This window comes from Zalophus californianus, chromosome 4 (assembly GCF_009762305.2).
Source record: "Zalophus californianus isolate mZalCal1 chromosome 4, mZalCal1.pri.v2, whole genome shotgun sequence".
NCBI lineage: Eukaryota > Metazoa > Chordata > Mammalia > Carnivora > Otariidae > Zalophus > Zalophus californianus.
This window is the reverse complement of record NC_045598.1, coordinates 150,498,751-150,518,172: the sequence shown is the minus strand read 5'-3', so window position 1 is coordinate 150,518,172 and position 19,422 is coordinate 150,498,751. Positions and strand designations below refer to the sequence as shown.

General features: G+C 39.9%; 1 protein-coding gene and 1 non-coding gene across 2 annotated transcripts in view; both read left to right on the top strand.

Annotated features, from left to right (window-relative positions):
- The first annotated feature begins 4,401 nt into the window (after positions 1–4,401).
- The window catches only part of C4H8orf37 (chromosome 4 C8orf37 homolog), a 25,719-nt gene continuing 10,698 nt past the window's right edge, over positions 4,402–19,422 (top strand). Inside the window, exons 1-4 of the mRNA XM_027622378.2 lie at positions 4,402–5,179; positions 10,390–10,474; positions 13,454–13,518; positions 14,061–14,126. Of these exons, the coding sequence (XP_027478179.1) occupies positions 5,025–5,179; positions 10,390–10,474; positions 13,454–13,518; positions 14,061–14,126 (371 nt within the window). The 5' untranslated portion in view covers positions 4,402–5,024. The remainder of the gene's footprint in view (positions 5,180–10,389; positions 10,475–13,453; positions 13,519–14,060; positions 14,127–19,422) is intronic.
- On the top strand, positions 4,449–4,530 carry TRNAS-AGA. Its single transcript has one exon. It is a non-coding gene; the product is annotated as a tRNA-Ser (tRNA).

The following is a 19,422-nucleotide window of genomic DNA, read 5'->3' as shown; positions in this document are numbered from 1 at the left end:
GCAGGCGTGAAAGGGTTCCAAAATGTGGCAATTTCATATTAAATTTATATCATCAATGTCATGGCCACTAGAAAGAGTCTTATCCAGAATAACCAGGATGATAATGAAATAAGACAATGTAATGGTTGCAGTGAAAATCTCTTAATAATCAAAGAATTTCTAAATCGTTTCAATTCTTCCCTTGATTGCGTCTTCTATAAAATGGAAGTTTTATACATAATCAATAAAGTCCTTTCCAGCCTCCAAATATTCCTTGGGCAGTTCACTATAAGGGAGATAGCTCTGTTGGCTTTATCCTTAGCAACTTCCATGAATTTTTTGTGGATATGGAGAGCTTTTGGGTTTTCAGAAACCTAAAGTCATCTTTTTTTAAAGCCATAGATTGGCTGACATGTGGAAATGTGATTGAGAAAAGAGAGCAGACTGGTCTGCTTAAAACCCTGGCTCCTCCCTAAAAGGCAATATGACCAACTGGAGGACGGAAGACTGATGAGCACGAAATCTAAGCCCAGGCTGAGAGACATTTCTGATTGCCTCTGTCAGTTTGGTTCTCCCTTTGCTTTCATTCTAACACCTAGCTGCAATTCCTACTCCCCGTCCCACAGAGTTTTCATATTGATCCTTTTTTCTTTCTCCTGAATCAGGATTAACTTTCTGAAAGTTGAAAATCATAAAGCAAAAACTAATATGAAACAAGGAGGGACGAGGGAGCTGTATTCCCAGAACTGTAGAATTGAAAGGCACATTTTAATGCTCAACCCTCAAAAGAAAGGCTGGACTACTGACTCCTCAGAGGATTGACGGGTTTGAACCACATACATTAGCACTTGCCTCCTCAGGCCGATCTGTTTGTTGGTTGCTATATGGATGGTAATAAAATACCTAGTTGGGTGGGGCCAAAAATTGTATTACACTCTTAGAGCACATCTGTGAATACTGGCCTCCTGAACAAATGACCATAGTTCACTAGGCTTCTGTGCTGTCAGAGGCTGCTTCCCAAATCCCAACTTTGAACCTAGCTCTGCCATATGGACACAGGGGGTCAATGAAAAATAGTGTCCGAGGGGCCCCCAAGCATGAGAAGGTCTGGCAAAAAGTGACAGGTTTTATCCAGGCTGCTGAAGAGAAATGTACTGAGACTGGAAAGACTAAGGAGGTGCACGCCTTCGGAACGTGTCTGTAGATCAAAATACACCCTAAGAGATTCTTGAGAGAGCCCCTGGCGGCCATGTTAACCTTGGCATTGTTATCATTAAAAGGCTATGCTCATTTCTGGCACCTAACATCGGACACATTGACAGCAATGGGGTTGATGGAAGAGGAAAGAATCTGTTTTGCAGTAAAAAAAGATTTTTTAAAAAAAAGCAGTTCTCAGATTTCTCAGGCCATTTGATATCACGCCAGAGAAATACTTGATTTCAGCATTCTTAAGCTCTCTGCAATGATGCTGCAAGTGGTGTCCCCCACGTGTGATGATGTATTTCGGGGCCAGAGTTTTCTCAAGACGTTCCAAGCATGCAGGCTCCTGATCCTTTTTCAAATTACAAAGATGATAGTATCCCAGGGAGGGTTGTGATTAGTCTAAACTCTCCACAGCTGTGAGAGATGAATGCACAAATTCCAATAAAGATTCTGCATGTTCTGGACTGAATTTACCTACATGACATCGAGGCCTAACTGAGGGACCACTTAAAAGAACCGGAGCTGCCTCAGTGCTATTCTGTGTCTGCCACAGCATCAGCTGCTGGGGGGCTGGCAATTGTTCTGGAAGGATTCCTCCCCTCACACCACCATCACTGCCCAGCAGTGGATGTTCATTTTAGAAGGTCTGGGATGCATGGGAGTAAAGCAGAGCTGGGAAAATTGAACCCAAGTACATGGGAATTTAAAGAGGCCTTGCAATTCATTATGTGAATAGCCAGGAGGATTATAAAACACCTTGTAACTGAAGGGGTTGGCCTGGAGCTGTGTGGGACAACAGAACCAGCTGTATCACCACCCCTAACTCATTTAGAATTGTGCTAGCAAGAAGGCAGGCTCAGAGCTTTCTGCAGTTACTTGGAAAAGCCAACAGGGCTTTATTTTCTTATTCTGGACACTTTTTCCTAAAATACTTCCTTAGAATACGAAGTAACATAATAATACACAGCATGCTCCTTTTACCATGTTTAATAATTGTCTCATCTGAAAACACTTGGCTATTCTCCTTTATGAAACATCTGACACTAGGCGTGCTTTCCAAAACTGTGAAAGACTTAGGGGGACAAGGAATTTACTACACTGTCTACACATATTCGCAACTATAGAGATAATAAATAAGATTCCTCACCTTGGAAAACAAAACAAAAATACCAAAGGAATATATAATAGTATTTTTTTAAATCTTCTAATGTGATCTGCAGGAATGCAGAATCTTCCAAAGCTATGTATACACAATCATGTACATCCACCTCCATTGTTTACAGTCCACTAAAGCACACCTGGCATCACCTCCTGACATCTAGAGATTTTTAATACTCCACTATCTATCATTTTACAGCTTATCACATAGCCACACACATATGTGATATGTGACATTTCTCCTTGTAGACACTGAACTTGTTTTCTCTCTCTAAGGCAAACCAGAAAGACAACACCACTAATGTCAAGAGGCCCAGTGAAGAGTTGAATGAGCTGTAAGCAAAATTCTCAAAGCACCAACCCCTGGATGATCTATCTATACATGGTATTTTATTAAAATGAGGATGGGAGTGGAAGAAGAAGGAGACAAGCTCCAATATTTTCTTATAACCATACAAACAAAACACACAACTACAAGCATTTCCGCTTTTAACTTTTCACAGTCCTTCATGCAAATCCTCCACATGCAAATAGATTCTCTCAACTACTAGCCATACCACCTCAGATTTCACCATTTCTAAAGAAAAATCAAATTATTAATTTAAGCCTGTTAAACTGGATGGTAACTATGCATTACTCCCCCTGGAACCCATGTTGCAAGGGCAACTTCAATATCAAATGGCTTATTCCTGTCTTTCTGCTGGAGGTCAGTTCAAAGTACAAATCACCCAGCAAGGCAACTTGGAGGGGAAAAAAAATAATAATATCTTTTTAAAATTGAGTAGGAAATCAGACAGTATGTCAGGATTCATATGGCTAAAACAAAGCTGCAGGCTAAAACAGAACAGCCCTACAGATAAGAAGAGTGTTGCCTTCCTGAGAATACTAAAGGTTGGTCTAATAGTAACATTAGTGGTTGCTGGTAGATGCTTGACAACCAGCTCATACGGAGAAAAAAACCATGTTTTGTAGCATTTGCAATGTCAACGGAGAAAAAAAACATGTTTTGTAGCATTTGCAATGTCCCTGGTGTAAAAACACCCAGCAAGGCTGATTTCACACTACCCAAGTGACATCCCTGAATGGGAAGTGAAGAAGAAATTCACAGTAACAACCCATTCTATAGTATTTCAGACACAATAGATATAACTAATCTCAGCACAAATTATAATAAAATGTGGGGAAATAACTAGACTATGGTGAATTTTGAGTATTACTTTTGTTTTTAATGTCATTAGTTTAATTGTAAGTTTATATAATTTAGTTTAATTAATGGTTGCATTTAACAATTGGCTTCCAAAATGCATAAAAATGTAAAGCTGGGCTCTAGTGAGCAGGTACCATTGGTTCCAGCACACCACTGCACTTTGCTCTTCAGGGACATTAGACATTTTGAACACGCAACAAACCAAATAAACGAAGCTACTAAATCACTTGGATCAAACTATTTTCAGGGTTTCCAGGGCGGCCAACCTCTTCACTACCCCACTTTAGAAATACTCAAAGTTCAGGTTACACGGTTTGTAGTATTTACAGAAATATCATTAAATAACACCACCTTGCATTTGTATCACGCATTACACTTTTCAAAGTAGGAGTTTAGAGCACGATGGGACAGTCTGATCCTGCCTAGTCAATTTAAATCCGTGGGTAATAATAGCATTTTAGTGCCTTATCCATGAAAAGAGAGTCCTGGGAGCTGTTTGTCCAAAAGAGAGGCGGAGGGATGGAACTGAGAGCCAGGCAAAGAAGCCTAGAGCTGGCCAGACACCCCTACGTTCCAGATTCCCTCCTGGAAATGGCTCCATTACTGAGAAAGCAAGTGTGTGGTAGTACCAGGCTTGCCCCCCTCCCTCCTGTTTTCTAACTCTAACTAGAAATCTGACTAGAACTGCTTTTCCTGATAGAAAAGAAAAGGATTGGATTGGACGGTATATGCTCAAAGAGTATCTGGAAAAGCTAAAATTATTAGAGCTGTAACATTCAAATATGCTCTTAACTGACCGAACAGCTTTAAAATGTTTTTCACCCCGTCAAAACATACCTGTTACGCCAGACACTTGTGTGAAGAGTCTACATAGATCTCACTGCCAAAATTAACAGCAACAGTAGTCGTGGCCGAGTGGTTAAGGCGATGGACTAGAAATCCATTGGGGTCTCCCCGCGCAGGTTCGAATCCTGCCGACTACGAGATCAGCTTTTGCAGCCGATACTTGCTTTCCTTTTGGAGAGTTCTCCCCAGCTTTTCCCACAGATTATTTAAAGAATTTATGACCGCTTGGACTACAACGGGGACCCCAAGGGAGCCATAAAAGGAGCGCATGAGGGAGCTACGGTGTCGTGTGATTGTGGTTACAACCTGGGCCCAGGAGGGGGAGATGGAACAAAACACGCCAATCTGGAAAGAAGAAAAGCAAAACGTCACGAGGTCACACAGAAATGGACAGCTCCGACCTCTGGCCCCGGGAATAGCCCAGCGCCACCAGAAGTCGCGGACCTACGGCGTCCTTTTGCTCGAGCGCGTTAACCCCAAAGCCTCGCGGACGCCTGGGCCGTCTTGAGACGGTGAACGCATGCGCGGGCGCGGGCGCGGGCGCGGGCGCGCCCGGCGGGTCCTCGCGTTGCCCCTGGAAACCACCCGGCGCTGCCGCGACGGGAACGGGAGAAAGACGTAACGTTTCAAGATGGCGAAGGACTTGGACGAGCTCTTGGATGAGGTCGAGTCCAAATTTTGCAGACCCGACCCACCGAGACTGGGCATAGTGCAGCGGCCCAGAGGCTGCGGCGGCGGCATCCTCAGCAACGACCGGAACCGCGCCGAGGCGAAAGAGAATCTCAGGTTAACAGGCGGGAAGGGTGAGCTGTCCTGGTAAAGCCTGCTCCACGCCCTGAAGCCGCCCCCTGCCCACGATCTCCAGCTACTGTCCCTAATCGGGCCCAGATCCTCAGCTCCCCACCCCCGGGATGGCGCACACCTCAACTCCCTGTCCAGGAGGATTTGAGCATCTCTTACCAAGGCCCAATTCGGCAACCCGGGCAAGCCCCAGTGAGCTAGCCCCGCCCGTGAGAGCCCTCACCCAGACGGAACCCCGGGGGACCTAATGGAGGTGGGGAGAGTGAGGTGTAGCTTAGGGGCCCTCCCCTGAGCCCCGAGAGGGCCTCTCTGACGAGCTCTGTCACCCTGAGCGGTTCTCATCCCAGCCCCCCCACCCCCGTGAGGTGTTCGTTCCCACAGAGAACCTCAGCCTATCGCCTCTGACCCAATTCCCCAGGCAGAATAATCCTTGGGCCGGTTGTTGGAGAAAACGATTCCGTTCTCTTCTGTGTCATCATTAGCTGCTGTGTTGTTGTTTTTTTTTTTAACTCAGAGAATTGAATAAGATTACATTTACGATAAATGGTTAATTATTGTGAACACTGTATTAATCCAACCACCTACCTTCTCCCTGTGGCCCTCAGTTAAGGTCCCAGGGAATCTCAGGCATCCAAACTGAAATTTGAGATTTTTTAAGTATTCTGGTTTTTGATCCAAAAAACTACCTCTCAAATTTGTTAATCTCTTTGATTCCGTATAATCATAAAAGGACTTCCTTTTTCCTCATTTTCTCCTCAATCCCAAAAGGTCAAAATTGTTGCATCAGAATGAATATTGTCCTTCAAAGTGATGACTTGGGAGCCTCTGCAGTAACTCTGTTGGAAATGTTTGTGAAATTACACAAAGGCAGCTTTGGAACAACCCAAGAAAGTCATTCTTGTCAATTTATGCCTGCATCTGTGGTTTGGTATTGTTTGGTCTTGGTGTTCCTGGGCATGATTTCCCGGAAGTATTTACCCAACAACATTGGTACCCAGTTTATCAGACTTAATCTCTAATGGCATTTGTTTATAAAAATTAACCCTTGGAAGATAAAAACATTGAGAAGATTCGGAAGTTCAGAAACAGAAGTTCTAAAAATTAGTTGAGTCCTGGGCAGCATTCTAAAAATCAAGTGTAGAGCCAACTAAAATGACTACTTTGAAGGGCTAATGCTTTCTTGACTGAATGTTTATGCAAATATCACTCTCATTAATTTGTATGTTATTGGCTTGTATGCTGGAGGTCCTTATGTACTCATTCCCAGTACATCCACTGTCCCCATCCCACAGCAGTGTTACTTTGCAATTTCTTTTGTTCTTTTTATTCATTACTTTCGGGATGGAGAGAATTTATCAAAGAGCCTTCCAAAGCCTGTTCATCTTAGAAGAACTAGTGTGCAGAGGGATAGGATGTCTTGGAGCAGGCTGCTCAAAATGGAAAGGGCTGCTAAGGTGGATCCTTTTCAAGAACAGGTCCTTTTATGCCTCTCTTCATAGCCAGTTATTGCACTACTGAAATCCATCCATAATGTTTCTGGCATCTCACCCCACCTTACTACATGAGATTTTTCAGTAATACATTTATAAAAGCTGTAGCAAACCAGTATGTTGTTATTCATGGGTTAAAACTTTTCATTTGGTAATGTAGTTGTAAATTATGCAAAAAAACAGCAGCAAGGGCCCTAAACCTAATACCCAAATACAATCCCTATATATAATGTCAAATATAAAAATTTTATCATGAGCCAAAATTGATACTTAAAAATTAAGAACGGATTTATATTATGAATTTATTAACAGGAGACTATCTGCCAATTGTATAGCAATGCAGCTGTTATCTCTTTCCCTTATAAGAGTTAAAATACTGAAGTTGTTTATTAAATGATAGGTCTGCAAATAATAAAATAAATGACCATGCAACATCTGGATACCAGGAACGACTGCTAATGTAAGAGATCAAAACATATACAAGTTGTTGAAGTGTTCAAAATGATAAAGAGAAGTACATGATTAGTTTAAAAAAATGCTGTGAGTTGAACTGCAATACGACTAAAGTGGTTCAGGATGATACAGATGGGAATATTTAGAGATAATATCATAACCTCCTAGATAATAGTTACAATAATAGCCAACATTTATTGAGTCCTTTCTATATGCTAAGTGCTTTGTATGTGTTATTTCATTTACTCTCCCCAACCCTATGACGTGAATCATATTATCCGCCTTTCACTGACCAAACTAAGACTTAGTAAAAGGGTTGCTTGCCCAAGGTCATATTTCTAAGTCTACCAGGATATTGTAGATCTAGATTTAAGCTTTTATATATACCTTTCACATTTAATTGCAGGTTTCAACTGTTTAATTTTTTTTGTTTAGAGTATACCTTTTATTTTTGACAAAAACTATATTTTTAACCAAGATTACAATAAAAGAAGCGAAGTTGAAGGAGAAACCAATAAATGTTTATTAACCTTTGGTAAAGGTTACTGTATTATAAGGACACCTGGCTGGCTTAGTTGGAAAAGCATGCTACTCTTGATCTCGAGGTCGTGAGTTTGAGCCCTATGTTTGGTGTAGAGATTACTAAAAAAATAAACTTTAAAAAAAGATTACTGTATTATAGCATCAAAAGATCAAAAGAGGGATGCCTGGGTGGCTCAGTCATTAAGCATCTGCCTTTGGCTCAGGTCATGATCCCAGGATCCTGGGATCGAGCCCGCATCAGGCCCTCTGCTTAGTGGGAAGCCTGCTTCTCCATCTCCTACTCCCCCTGCTTGTGTTCCCTCTCTTGCTGTCTCTCTCTCTCAGATAAATAAATAAAATCTTTTTTAAAAAGGATTAAAATAAAGTATTATACAGTCCTTGAAAATTTGTATGCAGGGGGCACCTGGGTGGCTTAGTTGTTAAGCGTCTGCCTTCGGCTCAGGTCATGATCCCAGGGTCCTGGGATCGAGCCCACATCAGGCTCTCTGCTTAGCGGGAAGCCTGCTTCTCCCTCTCCCACTCCCTTTGCTTGTGTTCCCCTCTCACTATGTACCTCTCTGTCAAATAAATAAAATCTTGAAAAAATAAAATAAAATTTGTATGCGGTCTCATTGAAATGATGGCATTTCTACAATAAAGCATAGGCAGTTGTATGTATCATGAAATTGTGTAACAGACCAGAATCTTAATAAGTTTGGATCCGTAATAGTATTTATTGGTTTGATAAAGTTTGAGTGTATCTGATTCTTGAAATTGTGAAACTGCGTGAGGGACTAGAACCCAAACAGTATGTTGTGAAAACTAAAGGAGGGGAGAATTTCAAGAGGACAACTTAGCAACCTGCTGTCATAAAAGAAATTGGAGGAATTGGTACCTAACAGTGTCAGGTATTTCTGAAAGATTAAAGAGGATTGGAACTGAAAAGGGCCATTGAATTGAGTGATGTGGGCAGTATTGAACCTTTGAGAGAAGAGTTTTACTGTAGTTGAGGGATATAGAGGCCAGAGATAGAATATTACACCTGGAAGAAGTTAAAAATAGTTGTCTAGATCCCCTTTTTACATTTAAAATATCTGAGGTTGAGAGAGATTAAAGAGTTTAAAGTAGGTCAGTAGTTCTCAACCAGTGAGGATTTTACCACTCAAGGGGCATTTGGCAATGTCTTGGCATTTTTAATTGTCACAACCGGGGAAGGGTATGTATGCATGCTACTGGCATCTAGTGGGTAGAAGTTAGGGATACTGGAAAACATCGTACAATGCACAACAGCCCTACTTCTTTCCACCATACACACACCAAAGAATGATGTGGCCCCAAATGTAAGTAGTGGTTGAGAAACCCTCATCCAGATCACCATCCAATACACTTGTAAGGAAGTAGATCAACTTCAGTAGTGAGTAAGAGGGGGCAGCTCAATAGAGTTTTTTGGAGTGTTTCCTTGAAGAGTAAGTCTTGTGCATACTTGAAAGTCAAGAGAACAAGCCAGTACTGGGTGGAAGACTTTTAAGGATAAAAGTTAGAGTGGGAGCAACTGAAGAGGCAAAGCCTGGAGGTAGATGGAATCAGACATTTGGTATTAAGCAGCACTATCTGGTTTTTCTTATATTGGGTTAATTACTCCAAGCAGTAACAGAGAAGGAGTATAATCCTAAAGAATTTTCAGAGTAAATACATTTCTAAAGTTAGAATCTGACTAAAAAACCTGTCTTCTAAAACAAATATTTTAATGGTCTAATGAAGTTATAAAGTTGATGTGAATCATCTGTAACATATAAACTCTAAAAAGAGTTCATCTTGTTTAGTGTTAGGTGTCTGGACTGCCCTAGATTCAATTCCAAGCCTCTCCTCCCACTAGTTGTATGACCTTGGGCAAGTTTCTGAATCTCTCAGTCCCTGCTTCTTCATCTATATTGTAAGTATTCAGTAAATGTTAGCTATTAAATAGAGGTTTTGTGGAGTAACAGTTTGTATCAATAATTCCGTGATGGCTTTCCCTGCACAAAATAGAAAGGTAGTTGAGATACTCTGCCAGGTGAATGTTGCTCTTTTTTTTTTATATTGATCATTTGATTATATAACCTCCAGTTCCTGTAGTAAAAAGATACAATTATTTGACTTACAGTGGAACTGTTAGGGAGAAAATTAGAAAAGACTCATGAAAATTATATTTGTTTATAATTCTCAGGTTGTACTTATAATGGTACATATTTTTGTGTTCTTTAAATAAGTCCATAATTTAGAAAGCGCATGCCCAGCTTTCTCTTGAATATAACGTATAGCTTTAAATGTCTTTTTTTTTTTTTAAGATTTTATTTATTTATTTGACAGAGAGAGACAGCTAGAGAGGGAATACAAGCAGGGGGAGCGGGAGAGGGAGAAGCAGGCTCCTGGCTGGGCAGGGGGCCGGATGTGAGGCTCAATCCCAGGACCCTGGGATCTTGACCTGAGCCGAAGGCAGACACTTAAAGACTGAGCCACCCAGGTGCCCCCTTAAATGTCATATTTTAAGTGTGAAATAGTAACATACATATGTGAATTTGTACCTGATAAACTACATCTTTGTCTCAACAGTCTTCAACTATGTCTGTCCATAGAGGGAAAAAAATTAACATCACATTTATCCTTCTGTTATCAACTGTAATAATAGACTATTTAAGCAAAATTCTGATACTGACTTTATCTGTACTTAAGCAGCTGTTTTGTTTTCAGATCAGAAACATTTGAGAAAGAAGATGATCTTGACAGTCTTATTAATGAAATATTTGAAGAACCCAACTTTGACAAAAAACCCTTTGTAAGTTAAGTATTATGAATGTGCAGTAATTCTTTCATTATTTCAAAACAAGTTTAAAATAGTCTGAAAATGTATAGAATACACAAGTATCTAGTCCTTTGAATTCTGAAAAATACAGTTGTTTTAAGGGAATTATTCCACTTAAGAGTTATAGAAGAAATAAAATATTAAAAACTCTCATGTGTTTTGCTGTTCGTTTCTTAGCAAGAATGAAAAATTAGAAAAGCTGTTAGAGAAGTCAGCTCACAGATGAAGTTGGTTATTTTATTTGTATATTCTAAGAACACTTTTCAAAAAACCAAAAACAGCTTTTATTATAGGAATGTGCTTGATATCTCAGATGCAATGCCATTGCTGTTACCCATGAACCAGTGAGTAAATTGTTAGTATTTTAATGTTTAAATGCTTTTGTATCTATCAACTTTATAAAAAGCTATTAAAACAGTGTAACAGCCAACTGTATATTTACTGGCTATAGTGAACATATCTTAATGTTTTGTCATATTTGCTTCTCTGGATTTTTCTTTTAAAGAAATAGAAATTATAGCTATAGTTTCAGAACTCTCCAAATCCTACTCTACTGCCTTCATTCACAGAGGTCACCTGTCCTTTCCATCCATACTTTTATATTTTAATTATACTTGTACAATCATAAACCATTTTAACTGACAATAGCCCATTATGTGACTTGCCCCAGTTTATCCACTTCCCTGGTAATAAACATTTAGATTGTACCCAGTTGTTGCTTTTTATTTTTTTTTTAAGATTTTATTTATTTATTTGACAGAGAGCACAAACAGGGAGAGTGGCAGGCAGAGGGAGAGGGAGAAGCAGACTCCCCACAGAGCAAGGGAGGCCCCAATGCGGGACTCGATGCGGGACTCGATCCGAGGACCCCGGGATCATGACCTGAGCAAAAGGCAGTCGCTTAACCAACTGAGCCACCTAGATGCCCCCTAGTTGTTGCTTTTAAAAACTGTTTCATCGGATATTTTCACGTCTTCTTTTACCTACATAGAGGAGTTTCTCTAGGATGTGCAAACCTAGGGGAGGAATTGCTAGGTCATTAAGTGTGGTTTATCTTCCACTTTTCTACCCATTGCCAGAATGTTTTCCAGAGTGACTATATCATTTCTATTCTTCGCACCATCAGTAGATGAAAATCTGTATACTTTAATTTTTACCAGTGTGGTACGTGTAAAACATATTTGTGAGATTTAAGAAGAGACCGAATGGAAGTCTATATTACAGAGACCACAAAGAAGAAAAAAAAATCTAAGAATAAATATAATACCAAAGAGGTTTTTTTTTTAAAGGGGGAAGATTAAAGCTAGAAAGACTAAAAATCACTAGGCAGTGGTGGTGGTAAGGATATGGATATGAGCCACTTTTATTTTCGTCAGCCAGACTAAAAATCAAATGACTGACACAGAGCTTAAGGTCTTTATTTCTCTAAATTTAACATTTTCAGTTCATAAGCAGATAGTAAATTAGTAAGCTGATGGCCTAGTTGATTAACACAACATAGTAATAATAGTGTTGAATGCTCTGCAAGCAAGAATGCATCATAAATGCTAAATAGCAATGCTAATTTAGTTAATAGAGACGACTACATGATCTTGTTATTCATGGATCATCGGAACAATTTGTTATTAAGTACTACAGGGTGTGTATCTATATGTGAGGCACTATCTCTTTAGTTCAAGACATTTCAGAAGGAGAAGGAAATATTTCTCTGCTTTAGCTTTAACATACACTAGTTTGAAATAAGAATAACTCCTACAATCATGAAGAGGTAAACGTCTATGTACTTCTGTATGCTCCCTTTTTTTAGTTACTATATCCATTCTCCAGACTGCAAGGGAAAAAACAACCTAAATAAATTTCTGGAGAAGAGCAGGTCTGTTTCAAACATGGATTGGGTGAGGAAAAGAGATGTCTGTGAAGAGGTGTGCATGCCCACCTTGTCCAGACCAGATTATGCTCTTGAGAGTACTGCTTCCTCCCCCATCGCTCACACGTTCATTCTGTTGAGTTTCTGAACTGCTCTCAGACCCACACAAGAAAGCCCAAGAATGACAACAAATGCCACAGTGTGCCAGCTTCAAGCCATAAGTGGATGGTACATGAACTACTTTTCTCAAAAAAAAGATGCACGTTATTTTTTCAGACATGCACCAAAAATTTTTCCAGTTCTGTTTAACATCAAGTAAGAAAGTTAAGAGAAATTGTAAAATGAAGTATTTTTGCCTCCATTAAATTTCCTCACCTACAAGGTAAAATGAAGGCATGTCTCTGCATAGTTTAAATTGCCTTTTCTCCAACTTCCTTTCCTTGGCGGTGGTCCTAGTATGTAGTTGGTTTATACTGTTTGGTACCATATACCAGTTAACACTTAATAAATGCTTACTAATGATGATGATGTTATGTAACCATGTAGGAACTACTGTGTAGTCGTGACTGGGTAGTTCAATTTCCTTGAATGTCTATTGGTTGATACCATTTTATTTGATCAAAATTAATATTCCTGAAGTTACCCAGGAGTTTGGTTAGTTTATTTTTAGTTCAGGTGAGTACCATTCACAGCCTTTAAAAATGAGTCTGAGATTTTTTTCCTCAATTGAATTTTTCCAGGATGAAGTTTTAAATAGCAGATCCTTCATATTAAATCACTGAACGTGGTATTAACTGAAGAGTTATAAAGTGACTCTAAATCTTAGCATGCTAATAATGGCAGTATATCAGTTTCCTAGACTAAAAGTTAGCCAACTAATTTACTAATTCCTCAGGGAGGTCTACTTCCCTTTTGCCTTTAAAAGGTTTTGATCATTGTTTTTATTTCAGAAACTTTAAAATGATACAGAATTTTTATTTAAGTCATTTAAAAAATATTCTTGTTATAAAATAAAGAATATTAGTTTTTATGTTAGAATTCTCTAAGTTACCCTTGGCCTTTTATTGTTTTATTTTTTTTAACAGAAATTAAAATCTAAATCTTCAGGTAACACATCTGTCAAAGCTTCCATTCAAGGCCTTGGTAAAAGGTAAGTTGAGATGGCTTTAGTGAATTACACACACTAGTGAGCAAACACCATGAGCAAAGCCTTATAGATTTTGTTACCATTTAAACAACAGTGACATTGAAAAACAGCACTGGTTGGCTTTCAGGAGAAAGACCAATAGCAATATCTTCAGTGTTCTTGTGGTCTGTGACCCCTTGGTGTAAAAGAACTTGAAGATTATTGCTATTGTAAATAATTTTCTGCTGCATGAAAAAAAAATAAGTGTGAACAGTTTCTCAAAATTAATGTTCTGTTATATTCTTCAGTGTTTACTTTGTCCCTTATATTATTTGGCAAATGCATTTTTTTGGTGACTCATTTTAACTCCTTGAGTGTTCCTGAATGTATAGGTTATATCCAATAATGCAGGGATCTTGGAATAAATGCCTCTTCTTTGAAATAATTGGCCTGCTCAGGAAAATATACAATTTGATTACAAGAATATAGAGTCAATGAGGCCAAATTAACTTCTCATATTTTTCTGTTGTTGTAATTTTTTTCTTCCATCTATCGAACCTGTCTAGTTGCAGCCCAGTGTACCTCGGTGGAAGCACTGCTCCGTGTGGAATTGGAACAAGTACTTCACAGAGGTAGGATGTCAGAAATAGATTTTCTTGAGGCGCCTGGCCAGCTCAATCGGTTAAGTGTCCAACTTGATTTTCAGCTCAGGTCATGATCTCAGGGTTGTGAGATCTGAGCCCCATGGCAGGCTCCACTCTCAGCAGGGAGTCTGCTTGGGATTCTCTCTCTCCTCTCCCTCTGCCCCTCCCCCTGCTTGTGCGTGTGTGCATACACTCTCTTTCTCTCTCAATTAAATAAATCTTTTTAAAAAAAATAGATTATCTTTCTTATTAGGTTTTTTGCAGTTGATACCCTGTTGTTAAAATGTAGTTCTTGGCATCCATCTATGTCAAAATCAGAGGTGTATTTTATTAGCCAGTCTAAGAACACTGTACTGAAATGTTTGTTATTCTGGGCAATAGCTTTTGAAAGCTGTGATATTGGGTATGTGGTGTTCATTGTGTTGATGCCCATTTCTAAGCCGCACTTGAAATGCCTGGGTTACTCCAGTGCCAGCCTGCTTTCCACAGGACGCCAAGAGGGTGAGCTTCTGCCTTGCCATTTTTGCCTTCTGGGCAGTAGAAGCCAGTGGAGAAGACAGGCGAAGCAATGTGGCCATGCAGACACGTGATGCGTTACCCACCATCTTGGCCAGCATGAGAAAGCTGGGTCTTCAGTACCCAAAAAGTTCTCAAGCATAGTCGCTTGATTTTACGTATTTAAAATGCAGAAATCCTCCTTTCTTTGTCCCTTCCCCATCTCTTACACTCACTGTCTAACTCATCACCCCTTTCAGGGCAGTCTTGTGGTCACGATACCACCTACTCCATACTGCTAGCATATTCCATTATCATTGTCATAATGTGGGGAAATAGATTGGTTTTAAGCATATCTTTCTGTTGTCCTGATACTGTTGATTCTATTTTTGCAGAGGCCTATTTGCCTAGATTATTATATTTTGTCTAGTTATTTCTAAAACACTTTTTTATTTTGTTAATTTTTTAAGAAAGCGAAGAATGAGATACATGATTGCATGTTGACCATGTTTTAGGAGGAATAACGGTTCTATTGAATAATAGAAGTAGGATCTAAAAAGACACCGTTGGAGGGTTGTGGTGGTGCTGTCCCAGATCCTAGGATGCCTAGGAAGAAAGGCCATGGGACCAAAGGAAAGTTGAGAGTCTGGGGAAGCCTGTATCGGGAACACCGGGCAGCGGACAGGCTAACAGAAGCCCACTGGCGTGCTGCCTCCTGTAAGGGCTATAAGTAACAATTGACGGCCCTTGCATCATTGTGTGTTGAGGGCTAGCTATACAAAGAATCAGAGGCACAAACTGGCCCTTAGAGAAGAGTATAGTCAGGTTGCTGTCAATCCTGACTTAGCTGGGTAGAGTCACTGGGACTCGTCTCCATGTTTCCAGACCATACCCCCTCCAATCCCAGGTTCTTTCCAATCACCTAGGAACTACGCCAGTTTCCCTGTTACCATCCACTTCCTTCTCTCGCTTCACCCACATACAGCATGAAGGATAATATCCCTAACTTATTCTTCTGAGCACCCTCCCCTGTTCAGAGGGAAAATGAGAGTTGCTATTTGTCTCACATTAACTCTAGGGTTATTTGCTTTACCAAATTGTGTTCTTTCTCTTCTTGGTCCCTTCACCTCCGGTGAGAACCCAGGTCAGATAATTCACTTCCAACTAGAACATTTGTTATCCCCTACTTTCCACTTACATCTTTCTGCTTCTGAGTATTTTTACATTTATTCCCTGTCTGGAATGACCCTCCTCTCTAATGTGTGTCCTTACTGTCTTATCTGCTTATCTACAAATTTATTTTGTCATTCTGTTTGAGCTTCTTTTTTCTTTTCTTTTTATAATATTCATTGAATGTCCAGCATGTCCTAGGCCCTGCGCTAAATACTAGATACCAAAAATAAATAAATAAATGAATAAATAAAACCCTAGCCAGGAGAGGAAGTGGTAAAGAGGTGAAAGATGACACCCTAGAGCATGAACAGAAAGAGTTCTGATGGCAGAATGCCTGAGTTCAGATCTTTCATTGTGCCCCTTATGAGGAGATGTGAAGCCTTTAGAGAAGGGATGTATCTTCTGAAACTGGTTTCCTCACCCGTAAAAACTGAACACACTCCACGGAGATACTGGGAGGATTAAATGGAATAATACATTATAGTATTCCTGTGGTGCAAAAGACAGCGAACATAGTTTGAGTAATAGTTTGCAGTTATTCGTGTGTCTTTTCTCATCTGTCAGTGCTGCCTTCTCATTGTGTTCTCTTTCAGTGCCCAGAATCCTATATTCTCCTACTACTTTTCCATTTTATCTCAGGAAATATGTATCCGTGTTTACTTACACGGGTCTTCTAATTTTTAAAATGGTCTCAGGGCGCCTGGGTGGCTCAGTCAGTTAAGCATCCGACTCTTGATTTCTGCTTAGGTCATGATCTCAGGGTCGTGAGATTGAGCCCTGCATTGGGTTCCATGCTGGGCCAAGGAGCCTGCTTAAGATCTCTCCCTCTCCCTCTGCCCCTACCTTACATGCGCTCACTCTCTCTCAGTCTCTCAAAAAATAAAAATATAAATAAATAAAAATGGTCTCTAAGACGATCCATTCTGGTTTACTTTCAAAGAGTAAATATTTCATGAGGATTTTCCTTTATATAGTATTTTTACATGTACTTTGATTTGGTTCTAGTACAGAAGAATCTTGGTCCAGATGGAATTTAAGTGGACAAAAGAATGGCCTGTTTTTATTTTTTTTATTTTTTTTAAAGATTTTATTTATTCATCGGAGACAGAGAGAGAGGCAGAGGGAGAAGCAGGCTCCCCACTGAGCAGGGAGCCCGACGCAGGACTCAATCCCAGGACCCTGGGATCATGACCTGAGCCGAAGGCAGACACTTAACCATCCGAGCCACCCAGGCGCCCAAAAATGACCTATTTTTATAGCTTGAGGATCCTTTCACACAATATTGATCCATGAGTATGCCAGTATCCATCAAACTCCTTCCTACTTTCTGCACAGCTACAAGACGAAAAAACACATACTGTTTGCATATATACGCATAGGTAAATGTGTATATTCACGGGTCTTTTCTTCCACCCCATTACAAAAATACCCTTATGGACCAACCTCTTCCTAACACAGATCTGCACCCACAGAAAGATAAGCTTATACTTGTTCACGTGCATGTAAAACATTTTATGTGTGAAGTACTTCATACTGTCCAGAGCACTTTTTTATATATGCTTATCAGTTTAGCTCCACAGGAAAAAAAAAAAACAAGATGCAAATAGAGCAAGACTTTTTTTTTTAAGATTTTATTTACTTATTTGATAGAGAGACACAGCGAGAGAGGGAATACAAGCAGGGGGTGTGGGAGAGGGAAAAGCAGGCCTCCCACTGAGCAGGGAGCCCGATGCGGGCCTCGATCCCAGGACCCTGGGATCATGACCTGAGCCGAAGGCAGACACTTAACAACTGAGCCACGCAGGTGCCCCTTGGAGCAAGACTTTTTAACCCCGTTTTATAAATGAGGAAATTGAGACACTGGTGTTAAATTCACTGAACACATATTAATTAACCACCTGCTTGCTAGGTCCTACATAATACATAATGTGAAGGGAAAGTGCAGGGTATGATAAGCATAGATAACTAGCACCCCAGCTAATATGAAGGGCTAGAGAATGCTTTCCTAAGCAAATAACATTTAATCAGGTTACAGTATGAAAAATGAGTTAGCAAAGAGAGGAGACCATTAGAGCCAGAGGGCACACAGTGTTAGATGATCCCTGAGCTGGAGTAGCAGAGGGCAGGCAGATGAGCTGCAACATAGTGAGTGGGGGAAAGAATGGCTCTTGATGGGGCTGGAGAGGTAGTCAAGGCACATTTGGTTTGAGGTCCTGTAGTCCTCTGGAAGATTTTAGGAAAAGTGTGTCATATGCAGTGGAAGTCTTTAGTTGTTTTGGGGGGTTTTTTGGTTTTTGTTTTTCGCAGATGGGGTGACAATCGTATTTGTGTTTCTAAAGAAAGTCATTTTGGCTGCTGAATGGAAAATGGCTTGGAAGTTGGAGGGGCAAGACGGGAGAGGACACAGGGAGAACAGTCAGCAGATAGTAGTTACAGTGCTCCAGGAAAGAGACGGGGATGGTAGCTGTGACCTCAGTAGTGACAGTAGCTGTAGGGAAAAGGTGTCATATTTGTGCCATTTAGAATCTAGAATTGACAGAACTCAGTGTTTAAATGGCTATGGGAAGTAAACGAGAATGTTCTCAAGAATGACTTCCAAGTAATGTGCCTTGCCAAGATCACATAAGTTATTACAAACCAAGGACTCAAATATGTACTTGTTCCTGGTCCATTGTCCTTTCTAGTATACTAGTTTACAGAAGGCCATGTAATGTATGCAAGAGGGAAGAAATTTAGCTGTTTTTGCTATTGTGGTTACTGTTATTTTCCAACTGTCCAAACAGCAAGGCTTCCTAGGCCACTGTGTAGATCTGTGTAGATTTAACTGAGAACCAGAGTCTGGGCAGAAGACTATATTGGGCTGTATTTTGGGCATTCCCATCAGGAACACCTTAAAAATAGTAAAAAGTTGTCATGTATTAGCTGGACAAAAGGACAGAGCTGTTGGTGACACCTTTATATTTGTATTCCCTCCACATTTTGGAAGAAGAATCCTGACAATTTATCTTTCATTAGAATCATGCCTTTTTTAAGACATCCTCTTGTATGTGTATATTGTTATGGAAGAGAAATATATTTAAGCCCTGAAAATAAGCACTAATTTACATGCCCAGGCCATAAAGGAAATTGAGTCTCTTCTGCCTGTTTTCCATGTGTTTTATTTGTTTGATTTCTAGATAAAGCTCTGGTTTGGGAGTACTGCTGAATGATTTTAGAGTGTAAAGATTTGAGTCTTTTACCCAGTTGGTGGAAAGGAGAAAGAGTAGTAGCAGGAAGCATGGTGGCATTAATAAGGTATAGATAAAATCAAGGCATTATTTTCAAGCCAAATCGAATTTTACTCTCCTATTTTTTTAAACTACTTCTAAGACTGGATTATTCCATAGACTGCCACTAATTATGATCCAATAGAGTGAATCGTAGCAGCAGAATGATTTCTTAGCTGCAAGTTAGTTTTATTTTTCTCACAGGGCAGTGTTTGTAGGAAAATGTGGTAGTGTGAATAGATTTGAATAAACTACTAAATTTTAAATTAAATTAAAAAGCTGTATTTAACATTACGGTTGAGATTTTACACATACACAACGTCAGGAAATTCTAAATTATAGTTCCCACA